This window comes from Gymnoscopelus braueri, assembly GCF_963280865.1.
Source record: "Gymnoscopelus braueri genome assembly, chromosome: 3".
In the NCBI taxonomy this organism is placed as follows: Eukaryota; Metazoa; Chordata; class Actinopteri; order Myctophiformes; family Myctophidae; genus Gymnoscopelus; species Gymnoscopelus braueri.
Window position 1 is genome coordinate 32,724,788 of NC_137612.1, and position 26,286 is coordinate 32,751,073.

Sequence of the window (26,286 nt, forward strand, 5' to 3'; positions counted from 1 at the left end):
TCTCTGTGTGAATCAAGAACAGTGACCACTATGGACGACTTACTGGCGCGCGTTAAATACAACACCGAGACGAGGAACACGTCTATTGTTGTGCTAACAGAGACGTGGCTAACGGAGTTAGCATCTGATATTTCCATCACTCCCCCTGGTTTCACCGTGTATAGGAAAGACAGAGACCCTGTACTAAGCGGTAAGCAACGTGGGGGGGAGTTTGTGCCTTGATCAACAACAACTGGTGCAAAGATGTTAAAATCCTAGATAGTCACTGCTCTCCAGACCTTGAACTTTTAATCATAGCCTGCCGTCCTTTCTACCTACCACGCGACTTCAGCATTGTGATTGTAGCCGTTGTTTACATTCATCCTGGAGCTAATAAGGACACAGCTATGAGGGAATTACACCAGGCGATCAGTGCACAAGAAAATCGCCACCCGGACTGCGCAGTCATCTGCCTAGGCGACTTCAACCGGACAGACTTAAAAAAGGTCTTTCCCAAATTCCACCAGCATGTCACCTGCAGTACCCGTGGTGACAATATTCTTGACCACTGCTACACGCCCTTCAAGGATGGATACATAAGCTCTCCGCCGCCCACCGCTAGGAAGCTCTGACCACTACGCCATCCAGCTGCTACCTGCCTACAAACAGAGGCTAAAAAGGGAGCCGGTCGTTGAGAAGGAAATCCGAATCTGGTCTGAGGACACAGACGCTATGCTACAATCCTGCTTCTACCAGACTGACTGGGGGATGTTTAAGAACGCCGCTGGGAATAACATCAACGAACTCTCAGACTCAGTCACTGGCTTTATCAGTAAGTGCATAGATGACATAGTCCCAAAAAAGACAGTTCGGATCTATCCCAATCAGAAACCATGGATGGACAGCGGAGTACGTGCACATCTGCATGAACGGGATGCTGGTTTCAAATCTGGCGACGTGGAAACGAGCAACACGACGCGCGCGGCCCTAAACAGCGCCATCAGGAAGGCGAAAAAGGCCTACACAAAAAAGATGCAAGACAAACTCAGCAATGGCGACATCAGGAGCACATGGCAGGCGGTACACACCTTGACAGACTGCAAAACAAGAACCAGAAGCGAGGTGAACCCGCCTGCCTCCCTCCCCAACGAACTGAACACTTTCTACGGCCGGTTTGAGATCAGCCCCAACCGCGGCAGCCAAGCGGGGCCATCAGCAGCACCAGCAGAGGAGAACCCTCTAACCATCTCGGAGAGAGAAGTGCGTACAGCCTTCGCACGGGTCAACATTCACAAGGCAGCCGGACCTGATGGGATTCCAGGCCGGGTCCTTAAGGCATGTGCAGACCAGCTGGCGGGTGTCTTCGCTGACATCTTTAACCTCTCCCTCTCCCAGGCTGTGGTCCCTGCAGGGTTCAAAATGTCAACCATTGTGCCCATTCCCAAAAAGGCCAAAGTGACATGCCTGAACGACTGGAGACCTGTCGCTCTCACCCCGATCGTCAGCAAGTGCTTCGAGAAACTGGTGAGGGAATACATCAGCTCCACGCTACCCGCCTCGCTGGATCCGTGGCAGTATGCATACCGCAAAAACAGATCCACCGACGACGCTATTGCCATGGCTCTCCACACCGTCCTCTCGCACATGGACAACAAGCTGCTGAAGGACAAATATGTACGTATGCTGTTCGTGGACTACAGCTCAGCATTCAACACCATTGTCCCAGCAATACTTGACAAAAAGCTCAGAGACCTAGGGCTACACCCAAGCATGTGCGACTGGATACAGGACTTCTTGTCCAACCGACATCAGGTGGTGAGAATGGGCAGCATCACATCCGACCCCCTGACCCTCAACACCGGAGCACCCCAGGGATGCGTGCTGAGCCCTCTCCTCTACTCCCTGTACACGTATGACTGCATAGCCACACATGTCTCCAACACCATCATAAAGTACGCGGACGACACGACAGTGATAGGCCGAATCTTCAACAACGACGAGTCTGACTATAGAGAGGAGATCAACTCACTCTTAACGTCGACAAGACCAAAGAACTGATCGTGGACTTCAGGAGGCCGCGGAGAGACCATGCGCCCATCCTCATCGACGGTGCTGCAGTGGAAAGGGTCAGCGAGTTCAAGTTCCTCGGAGTACACATCGAGGAGGACCTCAAATGGGAGACGCACACCACACACGTGAGGAAAAAGGCTCAGCAGCGACTGTACTGGCTCCGCCGCCTGAAGAAGCTCGGAGTAGGACATCGCATCCTCAGGCTGTATTACAACAGTTCTGTTGAAGGCATCCTAACAGGCTGTGTCACGGCCTGGTACGGGAACTGCAATGCCCGAGAAAAGATCAGCCTACAGTGAGTAGTGCGATCGGCAGAGCGGATAATGGGAATCGAGCTCCCAGCGCTCCAGGAACTGTACAAAAAGCGGTGCGTGGTCAAAGCCAAGCGCATCATCAAGGACAAGCACCACCCAAGTCACAGACTGTTCAAACCCCTACAACGACCGTGACCGGGCAAGGGGCTCTACCGCAGTATCAAGAGTTCCACCACCAGGTACTGGTGCAGTTTTAATCCGGCTGCTGTCAGAATGCTGAATGGGGCATAAGCCTGAATGAGGCATAGGCCTTGTTCAGCAGCCTGACAACAGGCGGTGCAGACTTTTCTGGCTCTTCCTGAACACACCTGTGGATTATACCAGGGACAATGACTTGGACTTAGCCCCCCCTCGGACACACCTGTGGACTACACCAGGTACAAATGACTTTTTGTTGCACTCCCTCATGGAGCTACTTGCGGATTATACTAGGGTCAGTCCACCCTAGGTGGACACGCACTGACCTTTTGCACCTTAATCCCATGTATAACGCACTGACTTTTTTTGTTTTTTTTATTGTGCTCTTTTCCTCTAAGCACCTTAACGTCCATATGTATATCATGCACAGTATAAGTATAACATGCACAGTATACAATACATTGCTGCTATGCTCAGGCACCTTAGTTTTTGACTGGAGAGTAGCTCCAGTCTTACACGCAGATACCAGGCAAATGGCCAAAAGGGGGAGTTAACCTCTGAAGCTATTTAAAGAGAGGCGGGGCGTCGGTGAAAAAGGGGCGGGGTTGGGTAAGTCTGGTTGGTCCGTTGGAAAAAGGGGGCGGGTTTGCTAAAAAAGGGTCTGAAACACCCGTCATCAGAAAATGTCCGTCCACCGATTGGTTGTGATATTGCCCTGACAACCAACAACAACCAATCAAACACATGACTGTCCCTTCGGGCTATGGAATCTATCCTCCTGGATGATGGGGCCTCCCTCGTGGCGCGCGAGTGTGTGTGTGTGTGTGTGTGTGTGTGTGTGTGTGTGTGTGTGTGTGTGTGTGTGTGTGTGTGTGTGTGTGTGTGTGTGTGTGTGTGTGTGTGTGTGTGTGTGTGTGTGTGTGTGTGTGTGTGTGTGTGTGTGTGTGTGTGTGTGTGTGTGCGCGCGCGCGTTATTGTGTTTGCCAGAGATATTTTCGTATTTTGGTTTGTCTGACAATGGATATACTACTGATTTTAAGACAATCGTCTGTCACGACCGTCATTGATGAACTTCAACCTGGTGTTTGCACTTTCTCCATTTAAGGCCCTACATCTACATAAACGTTCAGATTTCAAATATAAAGTACTTACCTCGTGGCCACGGACGTTATAATGATGTACGGTTGCTCAACAGTATCCGTTTATTCCGTGTTGTTCAATAAAAAGCATTTTAATCCGATCGACGGCCATTTCTTCATACAGTTACAATGTATCAGAGTGCAATACACCTCCCAACCGCTAGGGTCACTTAGTTGAAAGCATGGAGAAAATTCGGAGAAAGAGGCCATTGATCGAATTAGAATGCTTTTCATTGAACAATACGGAAGTATATAATTGTAACATCCATGGCCATGGGGTACGCACTTTATATTTGAAACCTGAACGTTTATGTAGATGTACGGGTTGTAATCAGAGATGGGAAGTAACGAAGTACAAGTACTTCGTTACTGTAACGAAGTACTTTTTTGGAGTATCTGTACTACTCAGTATTTATTTTTCGGACTACTTTTTACTTTTATCCGTTACATTTTAACACAAGTACTAGTACTTTCTACTCAGTACATTTTCAAAACAGGCTTGTTACTTTAGTTGTAATGTTGCGCGCAGATCAAACGAAAATAAGCGCAAGAGTTATTATTTATAGCTCTGTGTGTCACGTTACTACAAATGGCTATATACTTCCTGTAAGTAGACACCAAAATAAAGCTAAGTTAATCAATCATTACCAGTGGCTCTTATTTTGAAGTCCTTAGGGGAAGTTAGTTTCTGTTGATCACGAGCTGTTATGACCGTCGGTCTGATCGCGTCTGAGACCTGTGTGTGTGTGTGTGTGTGTGTGTGTGTGTGTGTGTGTGTGTGTGTGTGTGTGTGTGTGTGTGCGTGCGCGCGCGCGCGCGTGCGTGCGTACCGGGTGAGACGAATATAAACAACAACACGTGGATTAATCGCAGGTTTTGGCCAAACCATGCTCCTCTGACTTAAACATTGTTGTACTGTGGAAGTCAAGTCAAGTCAAGTCACCTTTATTTATATAGCACATTTAAAAACAACAGAAGTTGACCCAAAGTGCTTTACAATCACAATAGTATAACCTAATAAAAATACAGCATAGTTAAAGAAACATAAAGCAATACCTAAACAAAAACACCAAAAATAGGAGAACATAAAAGAAATACAAAAAAAGAGGAAAAATACATTCAGTGGCCATAAATTAAGAATGCCCTCAGACTGAGCTGAAGGCAATGGAGAAGAGGTGGGTTTTTAGGGTGGATTTAAAACTTTCAATGGTGGAGCTGGATTTAATGTGCAGTGGTAAATTGTTCCAGAGTGTGGGCGCAATAGCGGAGAAAGCCCGGTCACCTTTTGTTCTAAGGTTTGTTGGGGGAATGTCGAGGGGCATTTGGGAAGATGACCTAAGAACTCTGAGGGTAGGAGGTGCAGAAAGTAAGTCAGAAATGTACTGTGGCGCAAGGCCATTTAAGGCTTTAAAAACAAAAAGTAAAATTTTAAAATCAATGCGATATTTCACTGGTAACCAGTGCAATTGGGCCAGAACCGGGGTAATGTGCTCTCGCATCCTGGTTCCAGTCAGGAGTCTAGCAGCAGAATTTTGGACCATCTGCAGACGGGAGAGAGTAGACTGAGCCAGCCCATGGTATAGCGAGTTACAATAGTCCAATCGAGAGGTAATAAAAGCGTGGATGACTGTTTCCAGGTCCCTGTGAGTTAAAATGGGCTTCAATTTGGCTATGGTTCGTAACTGATAAAAACTGCTGCTCACTACACTTGAAATTTGTTTGTTAAAATTCAAGGAGGAGTCCAAATAAACACCCAAGTTTTTTATAGTGTTGTGCAAATTCGCAGAGAGGGGGCCAAGAGCGCATTTTAGGCCAGTGATGGACTGTTTCGGGCCAAAGATAATGATCTCAGTTTTGCTTTGGTTCAGCTGGAGAAAATTTGTAGCCATCCAGTCTTTGATGTCATCAAGGCAATTTTTAATTCTATTTAAGGAGGACGTGTCGTTTGGTGTGACTGGGAGATAAAATTGTGTATCGTCGGCGTAGCAGTGGTAGGGGATGTCATGTTTCTTAAAAATGGAGCCAAGTGGGAGCATGTATAAGGAGAAAAGAAGGGGCCCTAGTATTGACCCTTGGGGGACACCGCAAGTGATAGGGGCTGAGGAAGATGTGTAGGTACCAAGTGTAACATTAAAAGTTCTGTTTTGTAGATAGGAAGTAAACCAGTTTAAAACAGTGCTCTTAAAACCAACCTCATTTTCCAGGCGTTTTAAAAGAATCTTGTGGTCGATCGTGTCAAAGGCTGCGGTGAGGTCAAGCAGAATTAAAATGGCGCAAGAGCCAGAGTCGACGGTTAAAAGGATGTGCGGTAGCCTTGGATCAAGACGGTCATAGTTGTAACAAGGCTAGAAGTTTGTCAAACTCTTTCAACCTCTGCAGCATCATTAGGTGAGTTCATCTACAACAACCAAACACAAAGTGCCGATAGAACGACAAATCAAGCACATAACGTGCGAGCGAGCGGCATAATGTCAGCCTGGTGTGTGTGTGTGTGTGTGTGTGTGTGTGTGTGTGTGTGTGTGTGTGTGTGTGTGTGTGTGTGTGTGTGTGCGCGTGCGCGAGCACGCGTGTGCGTTTACTTCGAAGTAGGCTTGTCTAGTGGGCTCACTTGCTGTGTTTGAATGAAGTACAGTACAGTTGTTAATGCCATCTCTTGCTGTGTCTGTCTGTCTGTCTGTCTGTATGGTAACAGTAACAGGATAGGTGGGCACTACAGACATCTGGGCACCTCAATGTAAAATATTTTGTTCAAACTGTAAAAAAAATAATTGGGGGGAAATGGTCTATAAAGCAGGGGTCTTCAAAGTTTTTCAGGCCAAGGACCCCTTCGCTGAGAGAGAAATGAAGCAGGAACCCCTTAGCTGAGAGAGATGAAGCAGGGACCCCTTAGCTGAGAGAGAGATGAAGCAGGGACCCCTTAGCTGAGACAGATGAAGCAAGGGACCCCTTAGCTGAGAGAGAGATGAAGCAGGGACCCCTTAGCTGAGAGAGATGAAGCAGGGACCCCTACTTCATATTGTATAAAATTGTGTTGCAGATTAAACATTTTCATAGATTTCAGAGAATAGCTTAGGCTGTCATCAGTGTTGTGTAAATTAATGTTTTTTTTTTAAAATTAATTTCAGACATTTGACCACTTAAAACCTTCAATAGGCTACATAGTACTTGATTTGCTCCTTTCCCCCCTACACCAAACCTCTTTGCCGAAAATAGCCGATCTACAAGCTCACAACGCCTTGCAGCGCGAGGCGTTGTGAGCTTGTAGATCGGCTATTTTCGGCTAATGTTCCCCTGAGAACAGGGATGCAATAGGGTTCAAGTGGTTAATGTAAAAAAAAAAAATTCTATCACACAAATATTTGCCGGACCCCCTATAGTAGCTCTGAGGAGCCCCTAGGGGTCCCGGACCCCCTGTTGAAGACCCCTGGTCTAAAGTAAAGTCTATATGATTAGAACATGCATAAACATTCGACAATTAAGGTCTAATATTTCTACAATTGCTACAAATTCCTACAAAACCTGTATATCTAGTCATTTTGGCATAAACTAGAAGTTGAATGATACATTAAGTCTGATAATGATGTACCGTGCATGTTCACATCATGTATACTTTAGACCATTTTTCAAATATATATTTTTTTAACATTTTGGACCTAATTTTACATCGAGGTGCCCAGATGTCCCTAGTGCCCACCTATCTGTATCCTGTAGTATAGCTGAATAGGATGGGGTAGGACTACGCTACTGTAACATCAGTTACATCAGTCATAATGGTGGTAGCCTACTTGGAGAAGCAAATATTTTCCAGGTTGAGAACCACTTATTGATTATAAGAGTTGGGTCGACTACTTGGGCTACCACCTACCACTACCTGGGCCAGTTTTAAGACGTGTGTTTGCTGGGGATCTTTTAAGTTTAATAACCTTGGGGTACAAATTGGCTTTGCACAGAAATATTCGGTAAAAATACTTTCACTTTTACTCATAAAGTAAATTTCAGAGCCTGTACTTTTTTACTTTTACTCGAGTAATTATTTGAATGAGTACTTCTACTTTTACCAAAGTCATTTTTTACACAAGTAATTGTACTTCTACTCGAGTACAGAATGTCAGTACTTTTCCCATCTCTGGTTGTAATGGAGAAAGTGCAAAAAACAGGTTGAAGTTCGGCCATGACGCTGGTGACGGACGATGCGATCGTGTTTCCACCCACAGTGATGTTGCTTTTTTCCTGTATAGTTGTTTTGACAAGGTGTCATCTGAACTACTACAGTACTAGGCTAATGTTAACCTTGCTATTTATAGTGTTATGTGCACACTACAGTAGGCCTATGTTCATTATGTGAAGGCCTGTAGTGTTATGTGGCAGTAGGCCTACCTTTTTTTATTTGACAACTTCAGTACTACTTTGTAGATTTAGATTATTATTCTCTGTATAAGCTCACAGATCTTGTAGATCTGCTATTTTCAAAAGATGTCACACATTTGACAACTTGTGCAATGGGATATTCTGCATAATGAGTAGCCTACTTTCTAGTTTTGGTACTTTAAGTACATTTAGATACCAATGTTTTGGTACTTTTACTCAAGCACATTTTTAATTCCGGACATTTACTTATAACATAGTCATTTTACATTTTCTACATTGCAGTATTGATACTTTTACTAAAGTAAAAAATGTGCATGCTTTTTCCACTGACTGTATGTCCAACCACGAGGTTAGTGCCAGGGACCACCATAACATTTGTGGTCTAAAAATGTTTGCAAAAACATTGCAAATTTTTCACATTTTGTCAAAAGTTTTTGAAAATAACAGATCTACAAGCCCACAACGCGTCACACACTCTCTCACTGGATAATATGTTATCCAATGTATTCATTCAGATCCAAACTATGGTAAGTACGTAGCTAAGCTACCGAAATGCTATATTTCACCATAGCAGATCCAAACTATGCCATAAAAATAAAGTATTAAACGTAAAAATGCAATATTTCACAATAGTAGATCCAAACTATGCTAAGTAGGTAGCTAAGCTACCGATCGTCCATACTGCCAGTAAGTACATGTTGACCATAAATAAATAAACTTCCCTCTATTGCCTACATGACGAAAATGTGCTAATATATATATATATAAGGCTAAATCACCTGTTGTCGTGGGTTCCTTTTGTGGACCTGTAATGTTCATATAACCATCATAACAATAACTTGATATAACATAGGCTACTTGTGGCCACAATTTTGTAAGAACAAATAAAACATTATCAACCTGTAGATTTGTGTTACTTGAATGCTGTGATTGGTAAGCTAATAAGACATAGTCTACTATGTGGTCATTAGCCTAAATGACTATCTAGGCCAGTGATTCTGGCTCTTTAATTTTAAGGACCCCCGTTTGATATGTACCAGGGCCCAGGCCCCAATTTTTTCAGCCAAGGACCCCTTAGCTGACAGAGAGATGAAGCAGGGATACTGATACAAGACCACCAACAGGAGACTCAACCTTTACAGACATATATACATATTATTTTACAAAGATTTCGTAGATTTATTTGGTAGATTCGCATTAGCATATGGAATGTGGCCAATCAAAACTGTCATTTATTATGAATAGCCTCATTTACATCGATCAAAACATATGACAATGTCATCTAATGACACTGCTGTGCAATTGATTCTGACGATGGGAAATGACTCAAATCAACGTACAGACGCATAGTACCCCCAAAGCTGAGCCACGCACTCTTATTAAATCATGGTCAATATTGCTTAATTTCTGCTCAAAGTTGAACTACAGTGAAGATCTCAGGCGTAGCAGGTCGTGGTTAACGGAGACAGTAGGCCTATGTGGACTGGAGTGCAGATCACAGGGGCCAGACTTGACGTTGAAGGGTAGAGCTCCACCATGGGAATTGAACAATAATAATGAATGTAAGTACATCCCTGTAATTTGTTAGCCCCTTTGTTACTTAACTCACATAGCTGACAACATGGGTTAAAACACAACACTTAATCTCAAAGTACATTTCTTAGCAAAACAACACAAAGACAGCTTCTTGGTTACTGTGAAATGTTATGCAAAAGGACAACGTGTGAATGAATGAATTACACTCTGTGTGTCTTTGCTCAAACACAGTGTACTTTATATAAAAGTTTCACAACAAAACAATTACATACAATCTGACATTCTTAAATATAAATGCACAATATTTTAGCAGCATCATGTTCACAGGTTCTTAATGGGGCTAACAGATATCTAGAGCTCAACAGTAACTCAAGGGGGTGCTCCTTCCATTCCGACATCTCACCACTCCGACTAGTGGCTTCCGCGTGCGGTTATGGTTAGGGTTAGGGTTAGGTATAGGGTTCGTCAACGTCGGAAAGGCGACATGTCGGAAAGGAGAAATGCACCCTAACTCAAGATCTATTTGTCTGTCTAGGGACGTATTCATGTAGTAAATGGTGGCAATCACTCGACGCGACTACATCACATCAAAACACGCAACATTGATACTGACTTTGGGTTATTTATGAACACTCACACATTAACATACACGGGTTAAGTACCACACAGTACCGGTTTCCATCAGCCAGGCCTTGAGACACTAGCACACACATTAGCTCTTGTGATATGGCTGCTAGCTACTGTAGCATGAGTTGTTGTGGCGTAACATTTGAAGGTTATTTAACTGCATAAAACACAGAAACACACGAAAAGAAAATAACGCCAATCATACGAAAACATACATAAATATATAAGCAACATACACAAATACAATAAAGGCGTTTATCCCACAGAAAAACCATTAGTCATGCACATTCATCTTACCAACCATCTACATGCAATGCTTTCTCTGGCGCTGAGAGTTAAATGATCAAAACAACCATTTGCGCACGCGCAGGATCAACTGTAACGCACTCTTCAGGATTGAGGACCAAAGCAATCGATCACAGACTCACCAAAACAACACACTAGTCGATCCCAGAACTATAGATCAAGTATTGTACGGTTTTAAACGTACCCACACTCATACACAAAATAAGGAAATGACCCACAAATAACTGATGGCCAAAATAAATACATCATACAAATACTTAAGGACAGGTCGTTCTTTTAACGACCTGTCGTTAAAATAAAATAAAAAAACACAATGACCTTCCCCAAGTGATACAATTAAACAGAGAAAACCCTCCCTAGGATGTCACAATCTATTGTCCCATTGTCATATAATGTGACATTATGTTAAATTATGATATCATACAGTATGCAATATTGTTTTTAATATATATATAAATTTTTTTGCTGGTGAAAGTTATAGGAGTTCTTACTGTATGGTGTACAGTATATGAAATGTACGCTTATCATAATCACTCATTAATCATGTCTTCCCCCTAATGAAGTTAGGTAGGTTCTCTGGTCTGATTTTTTTTTAACGGCGGCCATTGTTGCCTACAGGCACTGCAGAGAAGTAGACAGACTATGGAGGCATCAGAATTTTTTATTAAATTATAGAATGCACCAAAACATTAATAAGTGTCGACTTGAATCTATTTAAGCCACAATAAAAACCCCATTTTATTTTTGATATGTTTTGGACATTAGCATAGTTTCAGGTGATTTTCTGTGATCCCGTGTTCATTTAAGAGCATTGAAATGTCACCTTAAAATAAATTTTCATAAATTACAGAATGTACCTAAAAAATTTTAAGTGTCCAATAAATATAAAGGTAATTTAGATAAAGTTCCGACTTTATTTTTGATATTTTTTGGGGGTTTATTTAGCATAGTTTAAGATGATATTCTGTGCACATTTTCTTCATTTAAGCACCACTGAGCTCCTCATGCCGTCTCACTCTCTCTCTCTCTCTCTCTCTCTCTCTGTGTAGCGTAGCCTAACAGTGTGTTGTGTGGGGGGGGGGGGGGGGGGGGGTGTGCTGCTGCTGCTGCTACAACGTGTGCGACAGAGTCTCCACACAACGGTGTCCAACCGAGTTATACTTCTCCAGTACAACGGTGTCTAACCGAGAGTTATACTTCTCCAGTACAACGGTGTCTAACCGAGAGTTATACTTCTCCAGTACAACGGTGTCTAACCGAGAGTTATACTTCTCCAGTACAACGGTGTCTAACCGAGAGTCCATGCAGATCACAGTTGACAAATATTATATATTATCGGAGCTATTATTAATCAGTGGTGGAAAAAGTACTCAAATGTTTTACTTAAGTAAAAGTATCACTACTCCAATGCAGAAGTACTCTGTTACAAGTAAAAGTTTGGAATTAAAAATGTACTTGAGTAAAAGTACAAAAGTATTGGTATCGGAATGTACTTAAAGTAAAAGTACAAAAATGTTTGAAAATAGCAGATCAACAAGCTCACAACGCGTCGCTTGTAGATCGGCTATTTTCAAATAGCCTATGTATAAAATAGGGCTAAAGTGGTTAATGTATGTTTCATAATATCATCATTTATATCTGAAAAGTAACTAGTAACTACAGTAACTAGTAACTAGAGAGAGAGAGAGAGAGGACACACAACTTTGCGTGCAGCTCATTCACACCTCGCGGTTAATTCGCTCATGCGTTAATGTGTCAATAACGCGCTAACTTTGACAGCACTACTTCTGTGTCTTTCCTCCAGGATCCTTCTCAGATCATGAACACAGAAGCCACGTCCTAGCTCTCCAGTCACAATGACATCTATTGTATGTCATTCGTCCTTGTTTTTAGTTTTTTATTATCTCAGGTACTTTGTAAATATGTAGATAACTTGTCTGGCCTTCTGTTGCTCTCTTGTTTTGATCTCCTTCCCACTTGCCCCCCCACCCCCCTCTTCTTCTCCCCCCCCCCCTCTTCTTTCTATGGAAACTAACGTTGCGATGGGAACGATGTACAAAAACGAATTTCACCCACTTTTTTACCTTGTAAACCTGTGATGTGACAATAAAACTGATTCTGATTCTGATTCTGTCAGACATTTTTTATAATATTAAAAAAAATCTGTAATATATTATCAAACATCTAACAACAATATGATGTTATGTGTTAACAGAGTGACAATGACATATCACATGAGTCATTGTGAAACAATTATGATTCATGGTCACACACTATTTCAGTAATATAATTAATTTGATTATATCTTATTGTATTTATTTCATTTTATTTGAATGCAGGGTCATTCAAATGAGTCCATATACAAACACATGTGTTGAATTAACTGTGGTAAAACTTGAAGAACAAAGGCACTGGATTAAGTAAGCTTGGTTGTTAGCCTGCTCCTGACCAGGCTAACTTCACAGCTAAATTGCCATGGTAACTAAGGTAGGTAGGCTTGCTTCAATTCTCTTTCGTGGAATCGGGTCATGGCTAAACTTAGCCAGGGTGAACTGGCTAAACTAATCTTCAAGATAATTCAGCTTTCATGGAACCGATTCAGCCCTAATCCTGGCTAAATTAAGCCAGGATAGAGGTTAAAGCCAGGCTTTAGCTCTAATTCACCTTTCGAGGAATAGGGCCCTGTTCTCAAGTGTCTCAGTCTCTGCTATAACTACAAAATGTTTCACTTTATCGTTTGTTATGAAGAAGATTGTCTAACAAGCAATACTTTTAGGATCCGTATTAGTAACTTTCAGTAATAGGCGAAAAGAAAGTAGATAAGAGATACGACATACAGTACAATGCTGTTGGTTATTTTTGGTACTTTAGCCCCACCTTTTCCATGACTATTTGAAATGGAATAGTAGCAGAAACTATTGTAGAAATATTTCAATTTCTTAAAATAATTAGCTAAAAGCTACATGATATACAGTATGAAAAGAAAAGAGGAGATGGGTGGAGAAGAGGAGAAGAGAAGAGAAGAGAAGAGAAGAGAAGAGAAGAGAAGAGAAGAGAAGAGAAGAGAAGAGAAGAGAAGAGTGATACCGTTTATTTTTACATGGATTCAGCAGAATGCAGCTTACACTGAATCTGTGGGTTTATAGGGTCTCAGAGTGAAAGCAAATTGTCTGCCTTATATCCAAGTCTGTGTAATCAGGAGTATCTATGCCACATTTCACTGCTGTGCTTGTCAAGCTCTCTGATCTTAACTGCCAACGGTGCTAACAAGGTGACTGCATCAGAGACACGATAGGTGGAGAAATGGAAGGGAATGGGCACATTGAACATGGGAGACTGAGATGTAAAAGGCAAGAAAGTGGCAGTGAAGTGAGACCAGAGAGTGAGAGAGACAAAAGAGAAGAGATTACGAGAAAGAAGACAGCTAAGGCATGGCAAGGCACAAAAGAGAAAAATTTGAACCTCAGACAGAAGGAACGGCTTGGTCCATATGAGGGAGAGGCGGCCAAGAGGAAGGCAGAGAGAGCGGGAGCGAGGCAAGAAACATCAAGAGGTAATAACAGACTAGTATTTGAAAGATAACAAACCAGAGCAACCTAAATTCCTCTCTCATCTTTCCAGGAGATGTGGATCCGTGAAACCCCTTGTCCAACAGCCGTGCACTTTCCCTTTCTCCATTCTTAAGCCGCTTTGTACCTCTTTGATAATAGCTATGTGATGTCACAGCTGGACCGAGATTTGACTAATTATAGCTTGGATCATTACGGCGAGGAGAATTACTGAAGGCGGCGTGCATGTGTGTGTGTGTGTGTGTGTGTGTGTGTGTGTGTGTGTGTGTGTGTGTGTGTGTGTGTGTGTGTGTGTGTGTGTGTGTGTGTGTGTGTGTGTGTGTGTGTGTGTGTGTGTGTGTGTGTGTGTCACAGACGCTTTTTTTCACACATGCACACAAAAACAGATTTGCCATCAAAGACTGCGATATTATCACACCCAGTAACTGGAGAAAAAAAAAATTCTCTATATGTATACAGATGTCCATGCCCATTACTAATTGGCAAAGGCAAAACCCAGTTGGACATCTCTGTTTGACTTGGGTATACGTTTTCACAGTATATTCCAATTAAACCAGACACACTGTACATGTCATGTTTAAATGCTTGTATCCAACAAAACTGTTCATAACACACAGAGAATACTGAAGGCACAACATACTGTACATATAGAGTCATAAAAGTCTTACTCATTGCTGGACATCATTGAACCATTTCTTACAGTAGTGTGTAAAACAGAGCACACATACAGTACACTGTATAGATGCACTGTATATAGAGTCCAGCGGACTGTCTGCTGACTTTTGCCTTTTATAGGCCAGTGTACTCAAAGCATATGCCAACCCCATTCCATAGACATTCCTCATGGACAAGTGACAGGTCACACAGCCAGGTATGCATGGACACAAAAAAAAAAACTATTGCTGCACAGACCACAGACCATCTGCATTGACAGATGGCTGCTTATGGTCTTTGCTTCCATGTGGGCATCCATAGCAGACCCTGACCGCACGTCTGCCTAGATCCACTTTGTGGATATCCACCCACATAGTTTGTTTGGAGAATTTGAATTAAACTTACTAGTCCATACCCGTGGGGGGATATACGCACATGATCTGGCAACCCGGGAGACAGTTCGTCCCATGACTCGCGGGGCCATCCCACAGCAAGGCAGCCGTAACCATGGCGACATTCTTTTACAGAAAAACGCTAATAAACAGCTGAGATTTGGTGAAAAATCGAAAAACAGGCTTCGCTGTTCTGTGCACATGGTAATGGTCAATGGCTGTGTGCAAATTCAGATCAATTGATCCAGCCACTGAGGAGAACCGGGCAGAACAAATTTTGGCCTCACCACCTCACCACTACAGAGCTTTGTAGAATTATAGTAGGATGAACTGGGCTACACTGAGCTACACTGAGAAACACATCTCATAGAACCAATATCAGACATACAGTATTCATTGCATGTGTCATTTCCTCCCGAGAGCATTTTACATAATCTGCTCTTGGCGATCTGATGTGCTGTAGACTCTTGTGTTTGATGCCTTTAAAACAAAACAAAAAAACATATCTGCTCTCTCTCTCTCTCTTTTTTGGGAGACGGGTTTACCTCACTATGACCCTATTTAGTTGTTTTATATTATTGTAAAATGATTGTAATACAACAGGGCATTACGTTTTGTTAGTCTACATTAATGCTGTGCAAGGGACAGCAGTATGTGAAAGAGATTATTCCTGGTTAACCTTCTGCTCATAGAAAAAAACTGCATGACTGAAGGCAAGGTTTTCTATACCCGAGGTAGAAAAAGCATTACAGAGGATTGGCAGAAAGGCAACATGGAAAGGGTTTTTTCTTTTTTTCTATTCATGCAAAGATTAACTAAGGACATCATCCCAGAACACGTCAATAGTGGCTAGAGGGCAAGACCAATACATAAAGCAACACAAACCTTCAACCTATTCAATACTGTCTGCCTGTGACACAGACATGCACACACTGTAACCTTTTTTTCCTAACCTTAACCCAGCTCTAATTCTAAGTCCTCCTGTAGGTCAAAAACAACCTCTTGAAAAGTTTCCACATCTCTGACTTGAATGGGAACGACATACGCCATATCTCAGCAAAATGACATTTCCATGCATTTCATACTCCCTACTTTGTGCTTTGTGACTTTGTGCTTTGTGACATTTGTCACAAAGCACATTAGGGAAGGAGACGGAGGAGAAAGTGAGAGTCGCGGGAGCAGTTCGGTCCAACAGGATTCATTATCCAAATGTACTGAACAAAGCTCCCCGTTTATTGCTGTGTGAGTGACCGTTTACTGGGAAATCATATTTCATTAGCAGAGTAATGGTGGCCGTGGTGTGAGACAGACAGGCTTGGCAACGTTGCCCAGTTGGAGTGAAATTATAAATATGAGAAAAAAAGCTTGTTGTAAATGGACAGAGATTGTCGGAGGAGTGACGCCTGCATTTAATCCTTGCGTGTGAATGTGTGTGCTCTCTCTTTTTTTGTTTCTCTCTCTCTCGCCCTCTCTCACGCGCACACGCAGCACCAACATGTGGGCATGCGCGCACACGCACACACACACACACACACACACACACACACACACACACACACACACACAGCACTGTATTAATAGTCTTGGCCCGTGCCCTGGAACCTTAGAGAACAATAACTCTGGGTAATTTTATTAATAAAAGCATCTCCCCCCCTGCTGTCTGGCCACCACTACCCCCACCACCACTACTACCGCCACCACCACAGTACTTTACATCAGCTCACTGCTTTCACTAGCACGCTCTCCCATAATGAATCACAAGCAAATGAATGCATGCAGGCATCTCTCTACGTCTCTCTCTATTTCAGTGGTGGAAGAAGAACTCCTATTTTTTTTACTTAAGTAAAAGTAGCAATACCAGAAATACTCTGTTACAAGTAAAAAGTCTGTGTTCAACATTGTAATTGAGTCAAAGTACAAAAGTATGCAATGCGCTTCTTGTAGATCTGTGTTTTCGACTATCCAAAGTGTAAAATAGAGGTTAATGTATGTTTTGTAATAATAATCTAAATCTGCAAAGCAAGTAATAACTAAATCTGTCTGTCTGTCTGTCTGTCTGTCTGTCTGTCTGTCTGTCTGTCTGTCTGTCTGTCTGTCTGTCTGTCTGTCTGTCTGTCTGAAGGTATGCGTGTGTCTCTATGTATGCACCTCACTGCCTTCACCTCCCTTCCTTTTTTGTACTTTTTCAGACTGATTGTTGTGCCTGCTGGCTATGGTATGGCCGTCATGCCTACCCAGCAGGAATGTAATACAAGAGGAAGACAAGTAATCACCAGGGGTGTAATTAGAACACCCAGCCTGCTGTGGAGCACATCAACATGCATTATTTGTAACAATGTCGAGAATTATAAATGTATGCATGAATGTTGCCAGCACAGAGTTGCCAAACCCAAAGTCGGAAAAACGTATAAAAACGCCCACAAGATTGACACACACGAGTGTGACTCATCCGTGTCTCTGGGGCTGTCGGCATCAATATTCCATCTTTTCACATCACGTCAAATATAAGCCAATCGAATCATACATGCCGTCCAGTCTCATCAGCTCATTGAGTTTCATGAGGAGAGTGGCTGATGACTGGAGACGTGAACGAGGAAGGAGAAAAGAGGCGAGAAAAGGGTTCAGCTGAGTGGTGCGAACATTCCCAAATTGAAAATACGGCACACGTGCCAACAGGAGTCAGATGTGGTTTGACATCCATTCATTATCCATGATGACATTAGGAAAATGTCACACTAACAATCACACAACCAGTGGCAATCTGAGGGGGAATGAGACTCAAGACACTGGCCTTGGATGTCACAGCAACCAAAGCAAACCAATAGCGAGTACCACCCCCCCCCCCCCAAAAATAAATAAATAAATGAAAGAAAAAAGAAGCCACCCAATGTAGAGTATAAACCTTCAGTTACGAGAATGTAAACTACCACATGTCAAAAGCACAGTTGAGTTTTTTTAACTGATAAAGAAAATGTATTCATTAGTGTATTAGTGGTGCTACAGAAGAAACAGGCTCTATGCGGAAAACATGGTTCCATAAAGAACGATCCAGGAGACAGAAATTAGGCTGAACAGTGAAATGAGGTTCACGTGGTTCTGCAAATGGTAGGGGTTCTATAAAACAGTGGTTCTCAAACCTTTTCATGTCAAGGACCCTCAAATAACTATGTATTTGGCCACGAACCCCCAGCTGAAAAGCTTTTGTGTGAGGGACCCCCAAGATTTGTGTGATTAAAGTGTTTCCAAAAAAATCTATTTTTTTCTAGATTGTAGATCGGCTATTTTCAAACAGCCGTTTATAGTGGCGTTTAAACTGAATTGGATACATTATTAACTCATTTTGCCGGGGACCCCCTAGAATCTCCTCAAGGACCCCTGGGGGTCGCCGCCGGACCCCACTTTGAGGACCACCGCTATATAAAACAGCATAGAAGTCACAGTAAATATGGCTTACCTTTCCTACGTAGAGAGGCTCCGTTCCCGTGTACTCCTCCACAACAAAGAACTGGTTCCACACCCATCCTCTCTTCACTCGTTCATGGGACGTGGGCCCCCCTTCCAGGCTACTCCCTCCTGGGGCCACTGAGCCACTAGTCCTTGAGGCCTCACACCAGCACAACGTACAACTAAGGAGAACAAGCGCTACGAACACTGTCCAAGCTCTTACAGTCCAACACAGAGCCATTTTAAGGTGGGGAAGCAAAGCGCTCTCCTGCCCGGCTCTACATGTGATGTAGGAGGGAGAGAAACAGGAATAGTCTTTTTTTACTTTTATATATATATATAAGCTGTTTATCTATTAAATTGCCACAACTCCAGCAGGGCACACAGGTCTTGATTGTACACTAATCCACAAGATTCTGGAACATTCTAAAGTCTCGAGTGGTTCTGTCCAGGGGTTTGATCAAAAGGGCAGGTCATGCATGCTCTCCACGAGTCTGTTGGATTTAGAATAGTTGTCCTGGTAACTTCTTCGGTGAGTCACAGCCAGTCATTCTTAGCTTATATTAGTCCTTTCACTGGGTAAAGAAAAAAGGGCATTTGTTTTTTGCAGCGGAAGTTTCTGAAGTCAAGAGAAAGAGAGAGAAAAGTTTGTCCTCAGTGCTTTGTGGCCACAGGTAATTTCACTGTGTATCACTGATATAAATGGAATATGGAAATGGCAAATGGCATAGAGAAACACCTCCCTGAGCGAAAATACCAGCCTTCATCCATCCTTGGGTATGTCTATGTGCTGTCAAAAAATGACTTATAATATACTGCAAGGCATTTTATGGAGAAAAAAAAAAGAAAACTCATGGGATTCCTTTAACGTTGATCCCTCAGGATAATTTGCACGGTTCCATGAACACATGAGACGAATGATGACTGAGGTCCATTCAGTTGTAACTAAAACAGACTTGGCAGCAGTAAAACTGTTCCAGGCCTTGGTGTCTTACAAACTATCACGTTGGCCTCCTGAATTCTTGAGTGGAGAAGCAGTTAGTTGATTTTATTGTTGCTGACACCGATTGATCTTGGAGAGCTCTATCCCGAGGGCGTCTTCCATCTGTTTGGGGTGTTGTCTGTTGCAGAGTCCGCTGGCATTGTTTTGGCTGTGAGGTCAAGTGAGATAGTGTGTCCAGTCAGTGATTAGAAGGAAGCAAACCTGTAAGAGAGGAAAAGAGAATAGCTGTTACTGGAAATGTCACATACTTCCTATAGAAAACAGACCTGAAATTATTATATGTGTGTGTGTGTGTGTGTGTGTGTGTGTGTGTGTGTGTGTGTGTGTGTGTGTGTGTGTGTGTGTGTGTGTGTGTGTGTGTGTGTGTGTGTGTGTGTGTGTGCGTGCGTGTGTGTGTGTGTGTGCGCGTGTGCGTGCGTGTGTGCGTGTTTGTGTGTGTGTGTGCGTGTGTGTGTGTGTGTATATATATGCATAATTTATTTTAATAGGGAGGTTCCATCACTTTATCAACCTGATAAATCTGCAAGCACTTCACAGTGTTGCAATGATGTATTACAGCTCAACAATTTTTCTAAACTTACAGATTTCCCCATTATACATCATGTTTGCTGCCCATGTCATTTCAGCGCTATAATGTGAACACAGCAAAAATTCATTGTGTGATTTATTCAATGTACATCACTGCGGCCATAAACATTCATAAATAACTTTGCACAATGCCTCTCCCCTAACACCATCTGTCCGTACACACCCAGCTCTTTCCGGTCTGGATTATCTGGACGAAACGGTTCTCTGCCAGTGATTGTTGTGCTCAGCAAGAATGCTAACAATGAACTGTGAGCAGGAGAGCGATGGTGGATGATAGAGTTAAATCTCGTTATCTTAATTATCATAATGTGTCTAGGGTCCATAAACCTGCTTAAAATGTCAATTTAATATAATGGTATCATATTGGCCTAATTCAGTCATGTTAAATGTTGCTTCTGTACTCCTATTCTCTCTGTGTCTATGCAAGGTCAAACTAGCTACAGGCTTTCTGTGGCTATCTGTTGTTTTGAGAACACTTCCTATCGGTGTTCTTTTCTACGCTAACCCTTCCTTCAGTGTCACAAAATCACCACTGACCAGTGACCGATCAGAGCCGAGGTCAACGTGTTGACCCAGACATGTGGACGCTGTTTGTCCAAAGATAAACTGTCACACCATCATCATCTTCATCATCTACCATCCTCATCTTCATCATCTTCATCTGACGACAACTAGCATCATCACTCTCCACCAATGGCAGGATTACACCTCCGACGGCTGGACGCTTGATCTGTCTTCCATGATGTCATACAGTATGTTTATGTTAACGGACGCTGTTAAAGTCCAGTGCTTTCTCTGTTAAACTTCAGAGAGACGACGACCGATGATGCCTACCATACCTGTGACACTGTAACCTTCCATTCTCTCTCTGTCTGAATACAAGATATTTCACTATACCCAATGGCTGCCTGTGTTCTGAGTCTGAATTTTCTTTGTCGCCTCTTTATGAAAGTGTCTGGTACTTTGTGTGGGTGAAGGAAAAACAGCTCCATCAGTGGAGCTCTCAAAACAGGACAGGAAACCAGGTGTGTGGAAAATAGGGGGAGTGAGAGAGACAGATAGATAGAGAGAGAGAGAGAGAGAGATGAAGTTCTTCATCACACACCAGACCTGTAGCATCTGTCTGCCTTTCGCCGGCCAGAGCAGGCCTAACCCCTACCAGCTGATTAATTGCATGAGGGAGCACTAATTGGATAAAATGTATTAATCAATTAATTCTATCCAACGACGCAACAGCCCCCTAATAATTCAAACAAAAACGGGGGAGTAATAGGGTACAGATACGGTCCGCGGCTGCTGTGAAACATGCACTGAGGTAGACACAGAGGTGCGGGGAGAGGGGGGATTGGGGGGTAGTGCAAGATAGAGACAAAGTGAAAAAGAGATAAACGGGGTTGGGGGAATAGGAGAGCGAGGGAAAGAGAAAGGGAGAGAGAGACTGAGATAGACAAGAGAGAGGAGTGGGACAAACAAGAATGATGATGACAATGGCAATAACAATCAAAGAGAATAAGTGAAGGAGAATGAAAGAGACAGCGGAAGAGAAGTATGAGGGATTGATCACTGGTCCTTTTTGAAACGTAGTTTTAGATGAGGAAATACAAAAAATAAATAAATAAATGACAGACAACAACAACGAAAAAAACAATAAAGCAAAACCATTAGTATGTCTGTGGTGTTTACAAGCCTCCAGAGAGTGGGAGATTGCAGGAGCAGAGAGGGGAAAGTAGCCTCTGGCCAGCCGCTTGTTTAACCTACTGTGCCTCTGCTGGTTTAGGGAGGACTTCTAATCTAGCTCTCCGCCTGCCTTCTAGCGAGCTCAGACCTTCTGGTAATGATTCCTTCTCAGACTGCTGGTCAAGGCAGCATCCATGGTATTGGAAATTCTGGTGGGGGTGGGGGGGGGGGGGGGATATTGCATTCTCCAGTGTTTAGAACAGCTAACCTACAGCACTTGGTTTAATTTGAGGTTGTTGGCTGGACCTCAGAAGCGGGTCCAGCCCTGTAAATGCAAATGTCTCTGACTGGGTCTGTCACTGAGTCATGCATTGACTGATGAAGTTACCATTGGTCAGCCGTTTGGCCCAACGACAAAGTAGCCAATCGCAGAGTAATTGTTCATCCAGGCTTTGGGGTGCCGGTTGGCCTTACAAGGAACTAGACAGTACACTGAGAATGTTAACTGTTTAGCCAATCGCAGAGTAATCACAGGGCTCTAATAGTGCTTTCACTTGCACTTTTTCCTCAAAAAAGAGTGTGTGGAACAAAAAAACAATGAAGAATTTGTTCGAAGTAAAATTATTTGTAATCAAAATACTATATTAGAACACTTCATACTTATAGACAAGTCTCATAAGAATGTGGTCATAGATGTCATTGTAGACATTGCAGCTGTGCTTTAAAAGGGACCCTGAAGAATTGTAATGTTTTATAAATGATATCTGAGAACATAAAGAGCGTAAAAGTAAATACATTAATACATTAATACATAAATAAATACCTACATATATACAGACATGACAAATTAAAGGAAAAACCTGAATAAATGAGTAGAGAAAGATATGTCCATATTATGGAAAGCAGATGCTACCATACAGGTGGACTGCATGATACAATTAAGCAATTAACATAATATCATGCTCTGTGCCATTTATAAACATGCTGAGCAGGCCCAATTGTCTTCGATTTTGTATCAAGACGGCAAGAGAAAAAGATCTAAGTGACATTGAAAGAGGGTTCGTTATTGGTGCACAGATGGCAGGAAATTCAGTCACTGACTGCTTAACTGGCTAGTGTTTCAATGGGAACGGTGATTAAATGACTTCTGCATTATGATATATGGGAAAGACATTAGTGAATAGGGACGGAGACTGTGGTTGAAAGCTCACGTTCGGTGACAGTGATGCTTGTGCATTAGTGTGATGTAAGGAAAAACAATAGAGCAGCTCTTCCTCGGGTGACTGAGAAATTGAATGTCAATGCAGGACGTGATCAGACTGTGTCAGCATGAACGGTCCGTAGACAACTCCATAGACTCTGTTATGCTGTGGGGGACATCTTTCTGATATTGCTTGGGTCCACTTGTCCCCTTAGCGTTAAGGGTCACTGCGTGCGTGCGTGCGTGCGTGCGTGCGTGCGTGCGTGCGTGCGTGCGTGCGTGCGTGCGTGCGTGCGTGCGTGCGTGCGTGCGTGCGTGCGTGCGTCAGTTTATGTGTGTGTGTGAACAACAATTTTATTCCAGTTGACAGGCAGTGGATCAAAACAAACAAATCATCTCATGTCCCTTGTTTGACTTTAATTGATCACAAATGTTTCTTTTCATGTCCCAAATTAGAGTCATTCACGCTATAGAGAAGAAACTTCAAAGAAAAAAAAGCAAGCTGTTTATTTGTCTCTGCCTCAAAGGCAACCAGCATGGGGAGGGAAAAAAAATTATTCATTTATTTTGCGTTTCTATCTACAGTAGACTTACCCTGCTCCACTTACAGTAGATGGAGCGGCAGGCATTTTGTATACTGTATGTTTTAATTAGAATCAATTTGTATCAAAACATCTTTTTCTGGGTACATAGCTCTGAAGTTGCTTTGTACACTGAAACATTTGCTCAAACACCAACTGCTTGGCATGTGATAAACAAAATCTGCTCTTCTCCCTCTCCCGCCTTATGTTCTGCCTCCTCACTAAGGGTACTTCATTAAGTGTGCACACATTTACTCATAATTAAGGTTTAAAATTATGGCACTCAAAAAGAGAGAGAGGGGAGAGGGAGAGAGAGAGAGAGAGAGAGAGAGAGAGAGAGAGAGAGAGAGAGAGAGAGAGAGAGAGAGAGAGAGAGAAGAGATGTCTGCTTTCACTGTCAGTTGGCTGCTACACCAGAAGAGTAACCACTAGCGAAGGCTAATTAGTAGCATGTCAATTAATGCCCAGTGCTGGCCTAGATGATATCCTGTAAATACGTCAGGCATGCAACTATCCTTCCCCGCGCTCACCATTCCCCCCCCCCCCCCCCCCCCCCCCCTGCTTCTCACTTTCTCCAAACTCCAAACATAAAGGCTATTGGCAAGCACTGTGCAGCCATTCGTGACCTATTAGAGTGTTGGATTGATTCTAGAACATGGGCCGTAGCTTCCCATCAGTGGGCCTGCCCAGAGCAGGCCCTTTGACAGCTGGCAGTGTGGGCAGACCACAGCCAGGGAAGACTGATCACCGTAAACTGATGGGCATGAAGCCACGGACCTCATCCATATGCGCACACGCGTGCACACACACACAGTATACATGAGTCCTGTCCGCTATCTAAAGTCCATCAAAGAAATCCAATGCACGCACTTAAACAAAAACTGTAAACACACACATGCAAGCACATCACAGACAGCTAGCCCATAAATCCATACAATCAATCACACACACACACACACACACACACACACACACACCACACACACACACACACACACACACACACACACACACACACACACACACACACACACACACACACACACACACACACACACACACACACACACACACACACACACACACACAGAGAGAGAGAGAGAGAGAGACACACACACACACACACACTAGGGCATTAACGAATAGTGATTTTATGGTATTCGAATTATTCGACCCAAAATTATTCGAATAGTCGATTATTCGGTTTGATTATAAAAAAAAAAAAACCTTTTTTTTTTTTTTTTTTTTTTCAATGGCATTGATGACTTGACTCAAGGAATGCGAGTTGACGTCACACCAGAGCTCACAGCTGCGTGTCTGCTCTAGAAAAGCCAAAAAAAAAAAAGGGTTTTTTTTTTTTTTTTTTTTTTTTTTTAATAGTCGAATAGTGGTGTAATAGTCGAATAGTCGGTTTGATATTCGAATATTCGAATATTCGACTATTCTGTGAATGCCCTAACACACACTGTATAAAGATTCCTGTCCGCCATCAACAGTCCATCAAAGTAATCCATGCATGCATGTCAACAAATGCATGAGCATCTGTTTACAATGTAAACAATCAACGTATGGGCACACAATCTTCCCGGTCTCTCCATCCCCCATTTTGACATTAGTTCTCTGTCTTACTTCTAATTATCTATTCTCTTCACCTCCCTTCTATTTGTCTCTCTCCACCCCCATCTGTCACCCAGTCTCACTGTTGTTTTCTTTCTTCTCTGACTCGTCCTCTTACTCTATCCATTTTACTTTACAACCTTTTCCATCATCCCTCGCTCCATCTGACCCGTTTGTCTCCTCTCCACCTCTCCCTGTTTCTCTCTCCTTTGATTTATTCTTTTTCGGCCTGTCGTCTACTTTGGAATCTCTACATTTCTCCCTGTGGCGTTCGTCTGTACTTGTCCTTTCCCTGTAACTATATTTTTTATCTCCTCTATTTATCTGTCGCTCTTTTTACTCTTTCATCTTTCATCGCCTCCCCCGCCACGTTACTTCCAAAGACATTTTCTCAAGACCCTCCATCTTATGTGTGTGTGTGTGTGTGTGTGTCAAAAATAATGATCACATTCCAATCAAACACACAAACTTAAGAAACTCACCATGCACTCGCACAAAATAATATGCATTTATTTTAAATGTGTCTTGGGTTTAGTTAATTACCCTATGCTAGCACCTTGTGTTTACGCACACAAACAAACATGCACACACACACACCTCAAAAACGAGATGCTACACCTCAAGGGGTTATTCCTAATAAAGAATTTCAATCATCAACACATAATTGTATACACACAGGTACATATTTGCACACACACACACACACACACACACACACACACACACACACACACACACACACACACACACACACACACACACACACACACACACACACACACACACACACACACACACACACACACACACACACACGCAAGCATAGTTTGAAATGCAGCCTGCCTGAGTTTAACATATGTCATTTCCGCTAGCCCCTATTCCCACCTCCCACGCGACATCTCTGTCTCGGATTGATACATGTGTTGATCTTCGCATCTGTTCAACACTGTCCCTGTGCACACTACTTTAATGCTTATTATGTTCACTCTCACATACAGTGTCAAATGCCAAAAATAGCAAATCTACAAGCTCACAACCCTTGTAGATCTACAGTTTAGGGCACGGGACACCCTTGTACGTCTA

The 26,286-nt window shown here is 42.8% G+C and overlaps 1 protein-coding gene across 1 annotated transcript in view; it reads right to left on the bottom strand.

The window, feature by feature from the left end:
• cdh22 (cadherin 22) overlaps window positions 1–18,777 on the bottom strand; it is a gene marked incomplete at its 5' end in the record, with an annotated part of 108,878 nt that extends 90,101 nt beyond the window's left edge. Inside the window, one exon of the mRNA XM_080423510.1 lies at window positions 18,547–18,777. Within this exon, the coding sequence (XP_080279636.1) occupies window positions 18,547–18,777 (231 nt within the window). The remainder of the gene's footprint in view (window positions 1–18,546) is intronic.
• Window positions 18,778–26,286: the final 7,509 nt, after the last annotated feature.